The 15,022-nt window shown below is 35.0% G+C and overlaps 1 protein-coding gene across 2 annotated transcripts in view; it reads right to left on the bottom strand.

Moving 5' to 3' along the window:
* LOC134798345 (receptor-type tyrosine-protein phosphatase kappa) overlaps nucleotides 1-15,022 on the bottom strand; it is a 316,272-nt gene that overhangs the window by 19,983 nt on the left and 281,267 nt on the right. For both annotated transcript variants that reach the window (XM_063770752.1, XM_063770753.1), the window contains one exon: nucleotides 10,238-10,372. In XM_063770752.1, the coding sequence (XP_063626822.1) occupies nucleotides 10,238-10,372 (135 nt within the window). The remainder of the gene's footprint in view (nucleotides 1-10,237; nucleotides 10,373-15,022) is intronic.

The raw sequence follows: 15,022 nt of genomic DNA, 5'->3' as shown, positions 1-15,022 counted from the left end.
AAGCCGTTCGTTTCTGTGTGGGGTCGCAGTTCTAACCTAACCTAAACCGTCTTTGATAGCCGTTCGTTTCTGTGTGGGGTCGCAGTTCTAACCTAAATCTAAAATTCTTACTACAGAAAAATTTATAAATGTGTAGTACGACATATAAAAATGTATTAAAGTAATACGTCGAACAAATGAATTGCAATGTTTAGTAGTTGTGCTAATGAAAATAATTAGAAACGAATTAGCTATCAAGTAATATTCGTTGAATAGTATTTCTACGCAGTAAGAAAAATTTAAATAAATAGTATATGAAACAAAATAACGCCAAACAATATTACTAGTACTAACGTTTCGATGAATCGTTGTCGATGAAATAATATTCGATGAAAAGTTTGTCGGCAAAAAAAGGGTACACCGACAGGATTAAATGGAATCTCTTGAGATCATGGATCTCATCAATACGGATGTGTTCTTAATAGGTTAGTTTAATTTTTATACTGTATATTTAGGTACTAGTTTATTCTAAAAGTTTATTTAATTTTATAATTATAGGTATTAACTTGTAGTTACTGTATCTCCTGTATTCAATAAAACTCTATTTTACAAATATCTATTTTATATACGATAGAAGACTTGAAAACTTCTAACGGTCGAGTAGCCCACTTATAACATTTTGTCTAATACCAACAAGGTCTAGTTTCCACTCTTGCTTGGAAAGTTTATAGCGTTTATAGCAGTTGCATTGGTGAAAATAAAGCCTGTGCCAGACGGTAGACAACCACAGTTTCTGCAACATGACCTTGTACCTGACAATAAACAGTGGTTTTAAGCCATGTAGCAAGTGGTTGAAAACTAATTCTGCATGACCTTTAAACGGCTTTGGTAGACAGGTGTGCTCTGCCAACCATACAAATTTCGGCTTGTTGTAAACCATGTAGACAGCCACGCTTCTACCGCGCATCTACCAAGGTCACGTTGCAGAAACTGTGGTTGTCTACCGTCTGGCACAGGCTTAAGTGTTTAAGCCGGTTCTTGTATTTTTCTTTTACATCTCACTACATCAGACCGTGTGTTCGTACATTTATTTACGAATCAGTAATAAAAATATTAATAATTTTACGCTATAGGTACAGTCAGCATCAATAATTGGTAAGCGGGCGAAGTGTTCAAAATGATCTTGATGCTACTTTATTGTTAAGGGAATAAGAGCGCGTCAAGGTCATTTTCAACACCCCGCTTAGCAACTTCTGCTGCTGATTGTACCATGCTTCATATGAGGAATAATAACTTTCCTCCAGAGCATAAATAAAAAAAGATAACTAATAACGCTGAAGCAAACACGCTTTTAAACTTCAGTGTATTCCTATTTTCATATACCACACCCTTTTACCGGAGCAGCCGCTGTCGCGAGCGTCTCGTATTTATAACCTTAGAAAACTTTCCACCCTCGATATAATAAATAGGGTGGAAAATATTTTTCAAATTTCGTCAGCTCGTCTCGTCGTCGGCGAGAGGCGCTGGTGTGGAAAATGCTGACGGCGGCGTAGCTCGATCAACGGAGTGGTTGGAGCTAACAATAATGTTTTTTGTGACGGCGCTTATGAAAAATTGTTAAATCTTCTAAATTTGGTACCTATAGATGGTCAAGCAAATCTTGTCAGTAGAAAAAGGCGCGAAATTCAAATTTTCTATGAGACAATATAGTGTAGTAAATGAAGCAAGTTGTTGTATGGAGACCCATGCATTAATTTCTCAGTCGATGAAAGGCCATAGTCGGTTTTCTATAGTAAGTTGGCCCTTAAATCAATTTGATTCGGGGTTTTTTTATGAGTACCTCTTATGGTGAAGGATATTTTTGTTGAGTATCAACATCCTACTAGTGACAGTTTTTGTCTTATGATTTTATTATTGTTTTTCTTTAATGTATTGTTTTTCGGGATGTATTCAAGCGATTTGCTTTAATTTTTTAAATATTGTTCTTTATTTAGGTATTCAGGCATCGATACTGAAAAAACGAATACCAGTTGTCATCAGGGACCGTATAACCGGTTTTATTAAATACCTGTATAAAAACTGTCAAACGAATACCGGTTAAAATGTTATACCTATATTCGCATTAGAGGTATTGCTGCCATTCCGTTTTTGTCTTTATCGCTATTTGTACACTAATTGACATAATGAAATACCGGTATTCATTAATACCTCAATAATAACAGGTATTCAGTATACCGGTAATGGTTTTCGTATTTAATACCGGTATTCATTGCAATTGATCAAAGAGTAACCAAAAACTTTGCGACAAGAGGTTAAAGTTGTTGTTAAGTCCTCATGCCAAAGACATATGTAACTTACTATCTATTCTTTTTGCTCATGCTTATATTGATCGCTGTACAAGCGAAAGATTTTATGATTTAACCACGAGCGTAGCAAGTGGTTCGAAATCTGTAAAATTGAGCGTTCCGACCGTTTCAAGGCACGAGGTTAATGAATGAATTAATGAAAATAATTAATCCCAGAAAACATTTCCATATGAAATATGAGCGCCGCGCCGCCGCCGCCGCCAAAATTCTGCGCTATCGGTGTGGCATCGGCGTGACCTTGTTAGATACTAGAGTCTGTCTAAGCTAACTTTGCACCGATTTGAACAGAACAAAGTGAGGGAGTGTTATTATAATATAAACGTCATATTTTCATAGAACTTTGACATTAACGATGATATTTACACACGTTGTCGTTGCAAATGCTATGCAGATTAGTTTGATCGGGAATTTATTGCTTTTATATAACGTGCTAACAAATTAGGTACCGATATTTTAAGAGATGGTACTTTATATAAAAATCAAGAAAACTTTTCATATCATATTTTTGTTTTATTTACCGAACAAAAATATAAATTAAAATTATATCTAAAAATAATCATTACGTGCATTTAACCACATAAAGATAAAAATACATAGAGTGCTCACTCAGAAAAGTCTAATGCTCAACAACTTTCAGCGAATATTAAACAAGGATTAACTGGAACTTTATTTTCAACTCCTTCTGCTTTAATATAGTAGTAGTAGTAGTAGTAAAACACTTTATTGTACAAAAATCAAAGCAAAACAGGAAAAATAACATTCGTCATTAGTACAAAGGCGAACTTATGCCTTTAAGGGATCTCTTCCAGTTAACCTTTGAGCAATATTAGTTGTAAATAGTTGTTCAATACAATTTTTGAGACATTTTTGAAATTAATATTCTTTTTAGGGTTCCGTATTTCGTACCAATATCAAGTTGATATCAACTGCAAAAAAGTTTCTTGAAGGGGTTTTTATAGGCTTTTAATATCGTACATTTAAGTCACATTCACTCATTGATTCATTCATACTATTTTTGCGATTAGTAGGTGGTCTGTGCGAGCAGTGTGTGTAATCATTCACCTCTCCTGGCGATACGTACATATAATAACTATTATATTTGACTATAGCTACCCGCACTGACTTCGCACGGATTACACAAAACCTGTGACACGGCACTTTGCATGTATAATTCAGTTTAACGTTTTTAGGATTGTCTCGAATATAGTATAGTTTTGTTTTATGGCAAGGAAGTCATTGATGTAGCAACAAAACAAATGACAACCATTTGGCCAATTAGAAACTAATTAAATCTGATGGTGTTGCTACTTCAAATTAAATCCTAAAATGATGGAATAATATTAATTAAATATTTAAATCAAAACTTAATTTTTAAATACAAAAAAGGTGGAAATATGTTTAGATAATTAAATATGATTTATTTCTATATGTTGGACTTACATATAAAAATTATTCCATGAATTTCATTAGTTACTGTTATTTTGATTGTGTTATCCCAGGGACAGTTAGGTTGAGGCATTTCCTGGTTGGCTTTCGCCCTGGATGGGCATCTTTTACATAGAAGAGTGAAGCGATAAACATCATGCTCTGGTAGCATCGATCCGAGTTTTGGTTAGGCAGCAGCCGCTGCATCCATGAGTTAGGAAGCTCAGATAATAGTTATTTCGCCATCAACATCTGCTGGTGAAACAATGTGGTTGGGTGGGATTGTTAGAGCTGTGAGATGAATCCACTCTAGGAATTTCCAGCTGCTGACTGGGTGTTATGTTATGTTATGTTATGTTATGTTATGTCACGCTACTGTTATGTTGCTGTTATTTCGGAGTATGGAAGTCCGTCCATATCCATCAAACTTCAAGTGCGTGTGGTGAGCTGTTCGCCATGAGAATTTCGCTTTTCTGCTGGGTGGAGGAGACGACACCTTCAAGCTGAGGCCTTAGGCTTTCTGTGGTGCTCCGCGGTGCAATATTGTTATGAGGTTGGTGTACGCTTTCCTTCCATCCTAGAAGCTTTTTCCAAATTTATAGTTAGAGAATTTATTATATCGTATGTGATGGCAAATGATAAATTAGGTACTAACAAATTTAGATAGGTCTGCTTGTAAATCATTGTAGAACCATTTTTTGGCACGACCCGGCTCTATCGTCTGACATTATAGAATAAGGTGCTTAATGCTAGCTTAATAAATGATTTACTTGTAGAACAACTTCCTCAGTGTGAGAATAGAAATAAATTATGTGTCACAAAACTAACATTTCATTTTGACATCCTTTAGAGACCCCTGAATAGTTGATGGAAATAAGTGTAAGCACCTGCTTGAGTTTTTGGTTAAGATTTAGATTGGTTAATTTAGTAACCTTAATTGTCCGTGGGTTTCCTCAGGACAAAGCCCCAGCCGGGCAAGGAAAACCACCGTGACAAACCTTAACAAATTGTACACCTAAACTAAAGCTTCCTCAAAAATCTTTCTATTGATAGCTGAAATCCGCATGAAAATCAGTTGAGTAGGTTTTGATTTGAGTTCATCGTGAACATACATTCATATAGTTACAGACAGACGCGGCGGGGGACTTTGTTTTATAAAGTGTAGTGAATTAGTGATAGATTCAATTAACAGTAACCTCACAATATAAAGAGATGTTCATTATGCTGCTTATCTACAGTTAATGCCATGAAAAACTTTTTTCCTATCATAATTCAATAAATTAAATGAAATTAAATTAAATGAATTAAGGTTTGAATTCTCTTCGCATAAACCAAGTTTTCAAGGCTACGCCGCCGATTCTCCGCCACCGCCAACCAATTTTGACCGGCGAACCGCCGCCGGCTAAATGCCTATTGGGTGGCGCTAAACGTGCGCGCCGGACGAAAAAAATTGAGTGGCGGCGCGCCAGAAAAAAATCCACGGCGGCGGCGTGGAATTTTTCAACTTTTCAATATTAAGAGATTAAGACGTATAATGAAAAGCCATGCTTAACCCTTACATCGACAAGGGAAAAAAATCTCAAAAAACTGTGTTAGTATCATTTTTTTGGTGTTATTATCTTATTATGTGGTTATTTATTGTAGAAAAATCATGAAAAAATCTATTTATAATAGTTTCGAAAAAAACATAGGTATGTCAAATATGTTGGATGTTGCCAGTCGGTGTAAATAAAAAGATACGCCGCATAATGAAAAGACGTCTAGTATTTTGGACGTTGCCTAGTTAGTATACAGTACTTTATATGCATAAGGTTTTTTTTGTCAAATTCATGTTTTTTTTTAATAAATATAGAATAATTGCATTTTTAATTACAAATACACTTACTGATAATGTCAACTTATGTTATGAACTAAAGTAAAACCTATTATTTTTATATTTTTCCAAAAGCTTTATAGCTCGTACGTGGTAAAATTTTACCAGTCATTGGCGTCATTTTATTAACATTAAATCAAACTTAGCGGGGTATCGTAGGATGCAGCAACATCTGAGCAATGGTATACAACAATGCATGCAATTTTATCAATATTTTCGTAAGAAATTTCTCAAATGAAATCGGGTCTGTCTCTTGATGTCTTGATGAACGCACAGGAAAAAAAAAACCGTAATAATATTTTTTATCTATTTGGTTCATTACGTTGCAATACGACAAGTAATGACTTTTTAAAAGGTTTTGAAACACCTAAAATCCCTCTGTTTAATTCATATTCATATTCATAAAAACTACCAGAAAACGTGATAATTTTACTCTTCGCATACTTGGCACTAGTGCCCTGTAATCGACAACGGTTAAAACACTGGACATTATACTTTGTAAATGTGTTTTACCCATAGGTACATGGTATATACAACACATTTTTATGTAAATCGTACTGCCACATAATAAATAGTTAGTATGGTGTTGGTGCGACATAAAATAGTAGAAATTAAATTATATGACCAAAAAATTTCCGTAAGTACGTAATTATTGCCATGTTTAAGTAAGTATTTTACGTCAAAAATGTGAGAGTTACGTAGGAAATGGCGCCTATTTCAACTATTTCTTATCGGACTATAACCTATTACATATTTTAACGCTGCATAATACTGTCTTATAAAAAATATTCGGCGCGCATTTTAATCTACCGGCGGCGGCGGCGGCGCGCGGACTCCTTATGGCGGCGGCGCGCACGTCTAATCGGCGCTCATATATTTGAGATTATAAACTACATACGTAATAAAATACAATTAAATCAACAAAAAAAAAAACAATTAAATGAATCAAATGAACGCTATTAAATATTTATCATTCAAAATCATCACCTAACAGCTAATTTTACCAGCCAACATGAAAACGGGCATTCTAAGATCCGGATCTAAAGTATTTACAACTTTACAAGCGGGCCGGACAACGTCCTTGACGAGTAGCGAAGGAACGAATCGTGGTACTACTACAACCGGTATTGGCACTTACTTATTACCGGTAATAGCTTTAGGAGTAAACTATCAAATAGTGGTATTTGTTGTCACTTGGCTAAACCGATAACACTATTGAATACCGGTATTCGAATACCTCTATTCGGAGCTTAAGTGATATAAATACCCAAATTCAAATTACACCGGTTATACCTCAATAATAACCTGTAGTCAGAATACCGGTAACGGTCCCTGGTTGTCATATAAAAAAAAAGAAAAATGAAGTAAAAAAAAATAAACATTTTTTTAGTGTCGTTGTGAAGTAGCGACACCTCTAATTTTTTTCTAGTTGTAGGCCAGACATTGGCCTATTACTTGCCTAAATATCAAAATTTTCCAAACGGTACTTCCTGTCAAAAATTTGCAATATGTGTGGTCAAGTCCTGTACTCAATCGGTGTTTTTCAATGTAGTATACAAACTCTTCGATTATGTTTGCGTTTTCTTATCAGGTTGTGTAAAATGGCGTAATATTTTAGTGGTCGAGATCAGTTTTGTACACTCTCAAGCCTCATACAAAATGTTGGTTTGTAATAAACCCCCTCTGTCTGGGTAATTCCTAATTTCACGTATTAATAGAATAGAATAGAATAGAATAGAATAGATTTATTCGTAAGCACAAACAATCGGAACAGTACATAGTATAAAAGAAAACACAAAATAAGATTAAAGTGCCACGAAATGGCCCCATCTCAGCATGTTGGTCGCTTGCCTAAAAATCGTATGTGTAAAAGTGCGACCAGTCCCACTTTCACTTGAATTGCTTATTTTGCTAATCAGCACTATTCAGAGATGCTGATTTCAAACTTGGAATCTCGTTTATTTAGAACTTATAACATTTCGCCTAAGAATTTAAGGTTTAAATTCTTAGGCGGATAAATAGAAAAGGGAGATTATTTTATACTTAGTTAACTATTTTATTGAGTAGACCACCTGGGGCCTATACCACGAAACTTTACAAGAGTACAATTCGACAATATTGTTAAATTGTAAACAAAAATACGTACCACAATCATTTTACATATTACAATTACAATTCTACTATTTACAAATATTTTGCATTTGAGGACCCGTAACACAAAACATAGAGGGTATGTCAAGATAACATACATAATTGTGACAAATGTGAAATTGTATTTATTACAATTTAGTTTTTTGACAAATACGTAATAATATAGTGACATACGTAGAATTGTATTCATTACAAATTGACAAATATGTATTAATATTCCTCACTTAGTTTATGCTGAGAGTATTTCATTTTTATCGTTAAAAATACCTTACGAGCATAAATAGCATATCTTTTTACGTTGTCATTAAAATTGGTTGAAAATGTATATGCAAGACAAAATTACAGTTTTATGCAATCGCTGTACGTATAACGCCTAACAACTAATTCTTCTTCGCTACTACTATCACTGGTACTGAACATTTTAACGAAACAAAAAGTACTGCGGTAGAATGGATCTACAATAATTGTATTATGCTCTTGCAGCTCTTGACTCACGCCGAGAGAATTGTCAACTTGTATTTACATTTCCACAAATATGTATACCTTCTTCTACAATTAGTTGTAACACAAATCTTTTACGTACAATTGTCAATTACAAAGTTGTCAAATTTTCCGGAAAATTGCTTGTAAATTGTAATATTTTGTGATACGCGTAATTGTAGATTTGTCGCGACAATTTACATATTTGTATAAATTTTCCATTACAATTTTGTCATTTGTAAATTTTGTGATATGCCCAGTCGTACTAAATACATATTTGTAACTTGTCACTTGTAAATTGTAACTGTAAGTTTCGTGGTATAGGCCCCTGGTATGCTTTTTGTAACAATTACAATTGTTGTTTGCTAATATCCGAAAAGTAAAATATTGAAAATATCGTAGGTAACGTGATACTTTATTCCAGGGACCGAATACCGGTATATTTTTCAAACAAATTAACCGGTTTTCAATTTCGGTATCTTGGTTGTTTACGTATATGTTTGCACTTAATTTAGCTAATCTGATCAATCATTATCCTTACCTAAATACTATTCTATAATATCAAAGAAATAATGTGGAAGCTATGAGATATTTAGATTTTTAGTCATACCGGTATTTTGTTTTGGTGTCAGCAAACCGGGTGGATTACCGGCATTAAATTGCAATATAATAGTGAAGGGGAAACGGGGGAAAATGAGGCACTTGCAGCTCATTCAGTCCGTTACAGCCGCGCTGAGCACTCATTTACTTTATTAACTGCTTTGTAATGCTAATCTGGTTGCTAGTGGGGTTTTCACTTTCATGTTTCGAGTGTTTGATATTGTGTGGAACGTTTATGTAAACATTTCAATATCAAAATAACTAAATATGGTTTGACCGAAGAAGTTTTTGATAAAATATGATTTTATCTCAATACATACATTAGTAAAATATTTAGTATAGGGAATATTCCATTTTATCATTATCATATTCAGGTATTTAACAAGTTAAAACTTTAAAAATATTATATTTGTACATCATATTCGTTACTTGGTGTTAACCGTTTGAAAACACGAATTGCTATTATTGTTTTCAATAGTATTTTTTGGAGTTTTATATTAATGAACAGGCTGCAGTTAAAATTGGCTTTATTTGAAATGCTACAGTGAGTAGGTGAGTGAATTGCAAACAAAAAATTACGTAATTAAGCGCAGTTAACGAGCTGTGATTGGTTTTAACTTAATTGATTCATTTGTGTTACGAAAATTAACTATGTCAATTGTAGTGTATTGTATTTATTATACTTAATTCGTATAAGTCATACGCTAACACACTTTCATGCATCTAACATAAATAGAAATGGTTTGACTGTGGTAACACAATGGAATCAATTAACTTTAGACTAATTACAGGTGCTTAACTATGTACATTTTTTTTGCAATTCGCTCTGGTAACAATCTTGATCTTGTGAGGTAGGATATCAGTTATTTCATTAAGTATATTTAGTAAGTTAATAGCATTATACCCATTGTCACTATATCATGGTCATACCTTGATAAAGTTGAATGTCTTGGAGAGCATGACGATGGCATTCATTGGTCATACCTTGATAAAGTCGAATGTCTTGGTGAGCATGACGATGGCATTCATATTAGTCATACCTTGATAAAGTCGAATCTCTTGGTGAGCATGACAATGGCATTCATTGGTCATACCTTGATAAAGTCGAATGTCTTGGCGAGCATGACGATGGCATTCATTGGTCATACTTTGATAAAGTCGAATGTCTTGGTGAGCATGACGATGGCATTCATTGGTCATACCTTGATAAAGTCGAATGTCTTGGTGAGCATGACGATGCAGTCATTGGTCATACCTTGATAAAGTCGAATGTCTTGGTGAGCATGACGATGGCATTCATTGGTCATACCTTGATAAAGTCGAATGTCTTGGTGAGCATGACGATGGCATTCATTGGTCATACCTTGATAAAGTCGAATGTCTTGGTGAGCATGACGATGGCAGCCGCCCGCTCCTGCCATATCATCCTCCAGAAGTCCAGCACCGTGTCTTCTGTGGGCCCTTGCGTTACTATGTACGCATTGGGTTTTAATATACTCTGCGAACAAAGTACATTGATTAGGTACTATATTATAATTTATGAAATACTAACTAGCGGCTGATACTGATTCTGTTTATATGAAAAATGAAAATATAAAAAATATTTTTCTCAAAAATGGACGGCAAAGTCGACTTTACCGTTTAAAAAATTGGTCGCGAAGCGCGTAGTTTATGGTCAGTCAAAAATTAAAAAGTTAAAAACATTGCATCTCGCGTCTCGATTTTGGGACTGCAATGTTGCATACAAATTCCATTATTTGTCGTGTTCCAAACTTTTTAAAAGTTGAAATGGCCATATCAAATAAAGACACAGGCCAAAGAGATGATTAGTACTTATATTTATAATGTTGGTACCGCGACTATTTAGCTGTCTCAAATAGGTTGGCGTATTTTCGGCAGAAAAATATACTTCTATTTTTTTATTAAATAAATAAAAAGGCGGCAAAGCTAATTTTTTTAATTGTTTCTACTTTTTTCTGTGAAAATATATACGTAAGAACGTTGATTCTGTAAAATATTTCTATTATATTTGACGGTGAGACAGCATGGGGTTGTACAGGATGGCGGGTGGGCGTAGTATCTCAATGTATTACTTGACAGCTAACTCAGTATGCTACCAGTGCATGAAATAAACTTTCGGACTTGTTAACCATACTAGTGCCTACTAAAATATCTAGTCGCTATTGGGATGTATTTGGATTGCACTCAAATAAAAGGATCGCATAAAATCGTTCAAGTATTTATTCAAATCAAGCTAGGCCGGCTCTAACCGTACACCTCTGACCCGAGAAGATTTAATTCCTTCTCAATTGGAGAAGGGTATCCCAATATGGGACCGGCAACAAACTCGGCGGGACACATCTTTTCAAAACAACACTTCTTCTTATTTATATTTCTTGCACCATTTTTGAGAAAAGCACTATATATGACTCGGCTGGAAGGACTCTCCCAAGGTCGTCCGTTTAATACGAATCCTCAGCCTGCAAGTAGCTACTTCCGAGCCTCGACAATAATGTACTATATTTGGATTACAACATTTCACAACAATTAGTTATGCTTGGAATCTCCTAGTAAGTATTGTAAATACTTGTGACAGAAGACCCCGCTACTAGCTAGCTATTAAGGTTTTATAAACATAGTAGTAACCGAACATAACATTACAAAATATTTAGGTGAAGATATTAAGTATGAACTTGAGCTAAAGTAAAGTTTAACATACCATTTATATTATAATTAAATAAATATGATATGATGTTGAAAGATAAACATTCATTGTTTTATATGTTTATTTATGTTTGTTTGAAAGTAAATATCTGTTATAACTAGCCTCTAGTTAAAAAAACTATACATATTTATCATCGAATGTGCACACAAAATTTCACGAGAATCGATTGGGAATTGCGACCTGGCGGCTTAGCACGGTCGCGTTTTTATCCCTTGTCACCATGCGTGTCACGTTCTAACAAGTATGTAAGTGCGAAAGGGACGCGCATAGTGATAGTCGATAAAAATGGAACCGTGCTGAGCCCGCTGTAGAAGATACAAACGTTCCCTAAAGTTCGTACACTTAGATAAGACCGCCTGTTGTTACCTACATCTATCCAATTGTATTTGTTTATGTTTCTGTACATGTATTGTAAACTGTATTAGATATACATACAATAAAGAGTATTAATATTGTATTGTAAAATTATTTTGTCGGACTATATTACTTATGATGTATAATGAATTTAAAATACACCAATACATCTCGTTCATACAGCGTTCGTGTTCAAAGGAAGATTAAGAAAAATATATTTACCTCCGTCAAAATTACAACGCGCAAACCTACCGTCATACAAAAAACCGGCCAAGTGCGAGTCGGACTCGCGTTCCAAGGGTTCCGTATATTACACAATTTTTAACAATCAGTGGCCGGATTAAGATATTTTGATGCCCTAAGCATTTCTAGGTGCCCCCTCTCCCTAGGGTCATCAAGATTACATTGATTTTTTGGTAAATTTAGAGAAGTTCATTGCCGCATTACAGCTGAGAATGGAAATCAGTCACATCATTTTATCACGAAAATTTACAGTGCCGCAGCAGTAATGTTGCAACAGAGTACCTAAATGCTGTTGCAGTCGCCACCCGAATGTCACCTTTATCATAGCTTAGAAAGTAATAGAAACGCGAGCGAAGCGAGCGCGGAAATTTTTCGATATAAAAATGCAATATGATAGACAGTTGTACATTTTTACTTTTAGTATGGAAATCAGTCACATCATTTTATCACGGAAGTTGACAGTACTGCAGCAGTAACGTTGCAACAGAGTAATATTGCTGCAGTCGCCACCCGAATGTCACCTTTATCATACCTTATAAAGTTATTGAAAACGCGAGCGAAGCGAGCGCGAAAATTTTTCGATATAAAAACGCAATTTTAGTTTTAGTCCCAACCAGGCGCGAATCCAGGATTTCATACAGAGAAGGGATGGGACAGTTTTCTATCAGCCTAGCTTCGCATAGGGCTCGATATTTAAGAGTCTCAGCGAGGTTGTTTTCATGCATAAAATATGCAAGAAAGCAGAGCTTGGAATTGAATTGGCGAAGTGTGAGAAAGGCAGTAGGCCCAGCTGCGAAAGAGGAAAGCTTGGATTTGGATCCACGCCCAAGTGTAAGTAATTAAGGCAGAAGATCAACTTTGCCGTAAGGCAGAAGGCCTCGCATAAGACCTAACGCCGAACCGCAAAAGAGTGGGTTGAAATCGAATCTATGCATGTAATCACGACTCTTCTACTGCCACCGATTGTTTCCCAAAGAATTACGCGCCATTATTTTTGCAAATTAGCTTTTGGACAGCTAAGAAAATCGTGTGGTAAAAACGATGTGTCTGTCCCTAATTTTAAAATTTGTTCACCTTTTTCAACCTGGCATTTTGGTGCCCCCCCTGAAAGTGGTGCCGTAAGCACGTGCTTGTTTTGCTTATTGGTTACAAAGTCTTTATTAATTCAACCATTAAAGTCGACGAGTACAAAAAACTTTAAGCTAGCTCTCAATTTAACATTTTTTTTAAACATTATTTTTAATTTGACCTTACAATTACTCGTAAGTAGGTAAGACCGTTAAATATTTAAAATGATTATCTTATCAGAAAATTATCACCAATTACTCTAAGAAAACTACTACTCTAAGTAATCCGGCACTGTTAACAATGTATTTTTTATGTGAAACGTGAATGAAATCTCTTTAAAAAATCCGTAGGGGTCGGATCAAAAACTGTAATTAAGTCCGACTCACGCTTGACTGTACATTTCGAATAGGTTTTCCTGTCATCTATAGGTATAGACCTATTTTATGTATTTTTTTTTTTATTTAAGACTTAGTAGTTTCGGAGATAAGGGGGGGGAATGGTCATTTTTTGCCTATTTTCTTCAATAACTTCTAAACTGTTTATTCTAAAATGATAAAAAAAATATATTTGAGATCCTTACAATAAGCTCTTTCATTTGATATGTAACATGATATAGTTTGAAAAAATTAATTTTTTCATTTTTTCATTTACGTCATATTCATAAGTGGCCCCCATGTTTAAAATTCATTTGTTTACGTTACATGTCCGTATTTGGGTCACAAACTTACATATGTGTACCAAATTTCAACTTGATTGGTCCAGTAGTTCCGGAGAAAATCGGCTGTGACAGACGGACAGGCAGACAGACAGACACAGACAGACAGACAGACAGACGCACGAGTGATCCTATAAGGGTTCCGTTTTTTCCTTTTGAGGTACGGAACCCTAAAAATAACAAATTAAACTAAAATTACATTTAAAAAAGAAAAACCGTCTTCAAAAAAGATTAAATAATATATTATCAATCAAATAGAGATCAACTTGTTAAGATCTACGTTAGATTTGATTCGCCCGCTTATGTGGAAAACATGGACAGATAAGCGGAACTCCGACCATTCCTCCTCCGCCCCTATTACTCGATAGTGAGCTCTACAAATTGGGCTCATTTGCGCCTATTGCCGCTCTTTAAGGGTCCGATATGACTTTCTGAATGAGCGTTTTAGCTTTGCAGGTAGTCCTTTCCATTTAGTATAAACGTATGAAGCTTTACGAGAATATACTGAATGATTGCGGGGCCATGATGCGGAAAGATAAGTGAACTAATCAGCTATTCCACGAGACATCGACGTTCGACGTGTTGCCTCCCTGTCACACTTACGTACAAATTTACAAGTGCGACAGAGAGGGAAAACGTCGAGCGTGGTTCGCGGTAGGCCCCCTGATTTAGATTTAAAATGGTTTTGAACTGGTTTTGATAGGACCTTGAAAATCGCTCACGCTGGTTGTAGCATGCGTAATGAAGTAGAAGTCGTGCATGAGATGTAGGTACGCCAATCATCAAATCAATCAAACTCATAAGAAATTAAATGTAAGGTATTCAGAATTCTGGACTCTAGGTAATTTTATTGGTCTCTGAAAAGTTGAACACTTTGGCCATTTTGTATTTTCTTTTCGTTCCGTATCAATATCGTGTAGTCACTAAATTATATAATGCAGGATGTAACTTAAATAATTTTACTTACAGTAATTAGCTGCCCGATTCGAACTTTAAGATACCTACGTCAATTAATATATCTAGAGACGATATGGATTAGATGT

Source organism: Cydia splendana, chromosome 16 (assembly GCF_910591565.1).
Source record: "Cydia splendana chromosome 16, ilCydSple1.2, whole genome shotgun sequence".
NCBI classification, from domain to species: domain Eukaryota; kingdom Metazoa; phylum Arthropoda; class Insecta; order Lepidoptera; family Tortricidae; genus Cydia; species Cydia splendana.
This window is presented reverse-complemented; position numbering and strand designations above follow the sequence as displayed.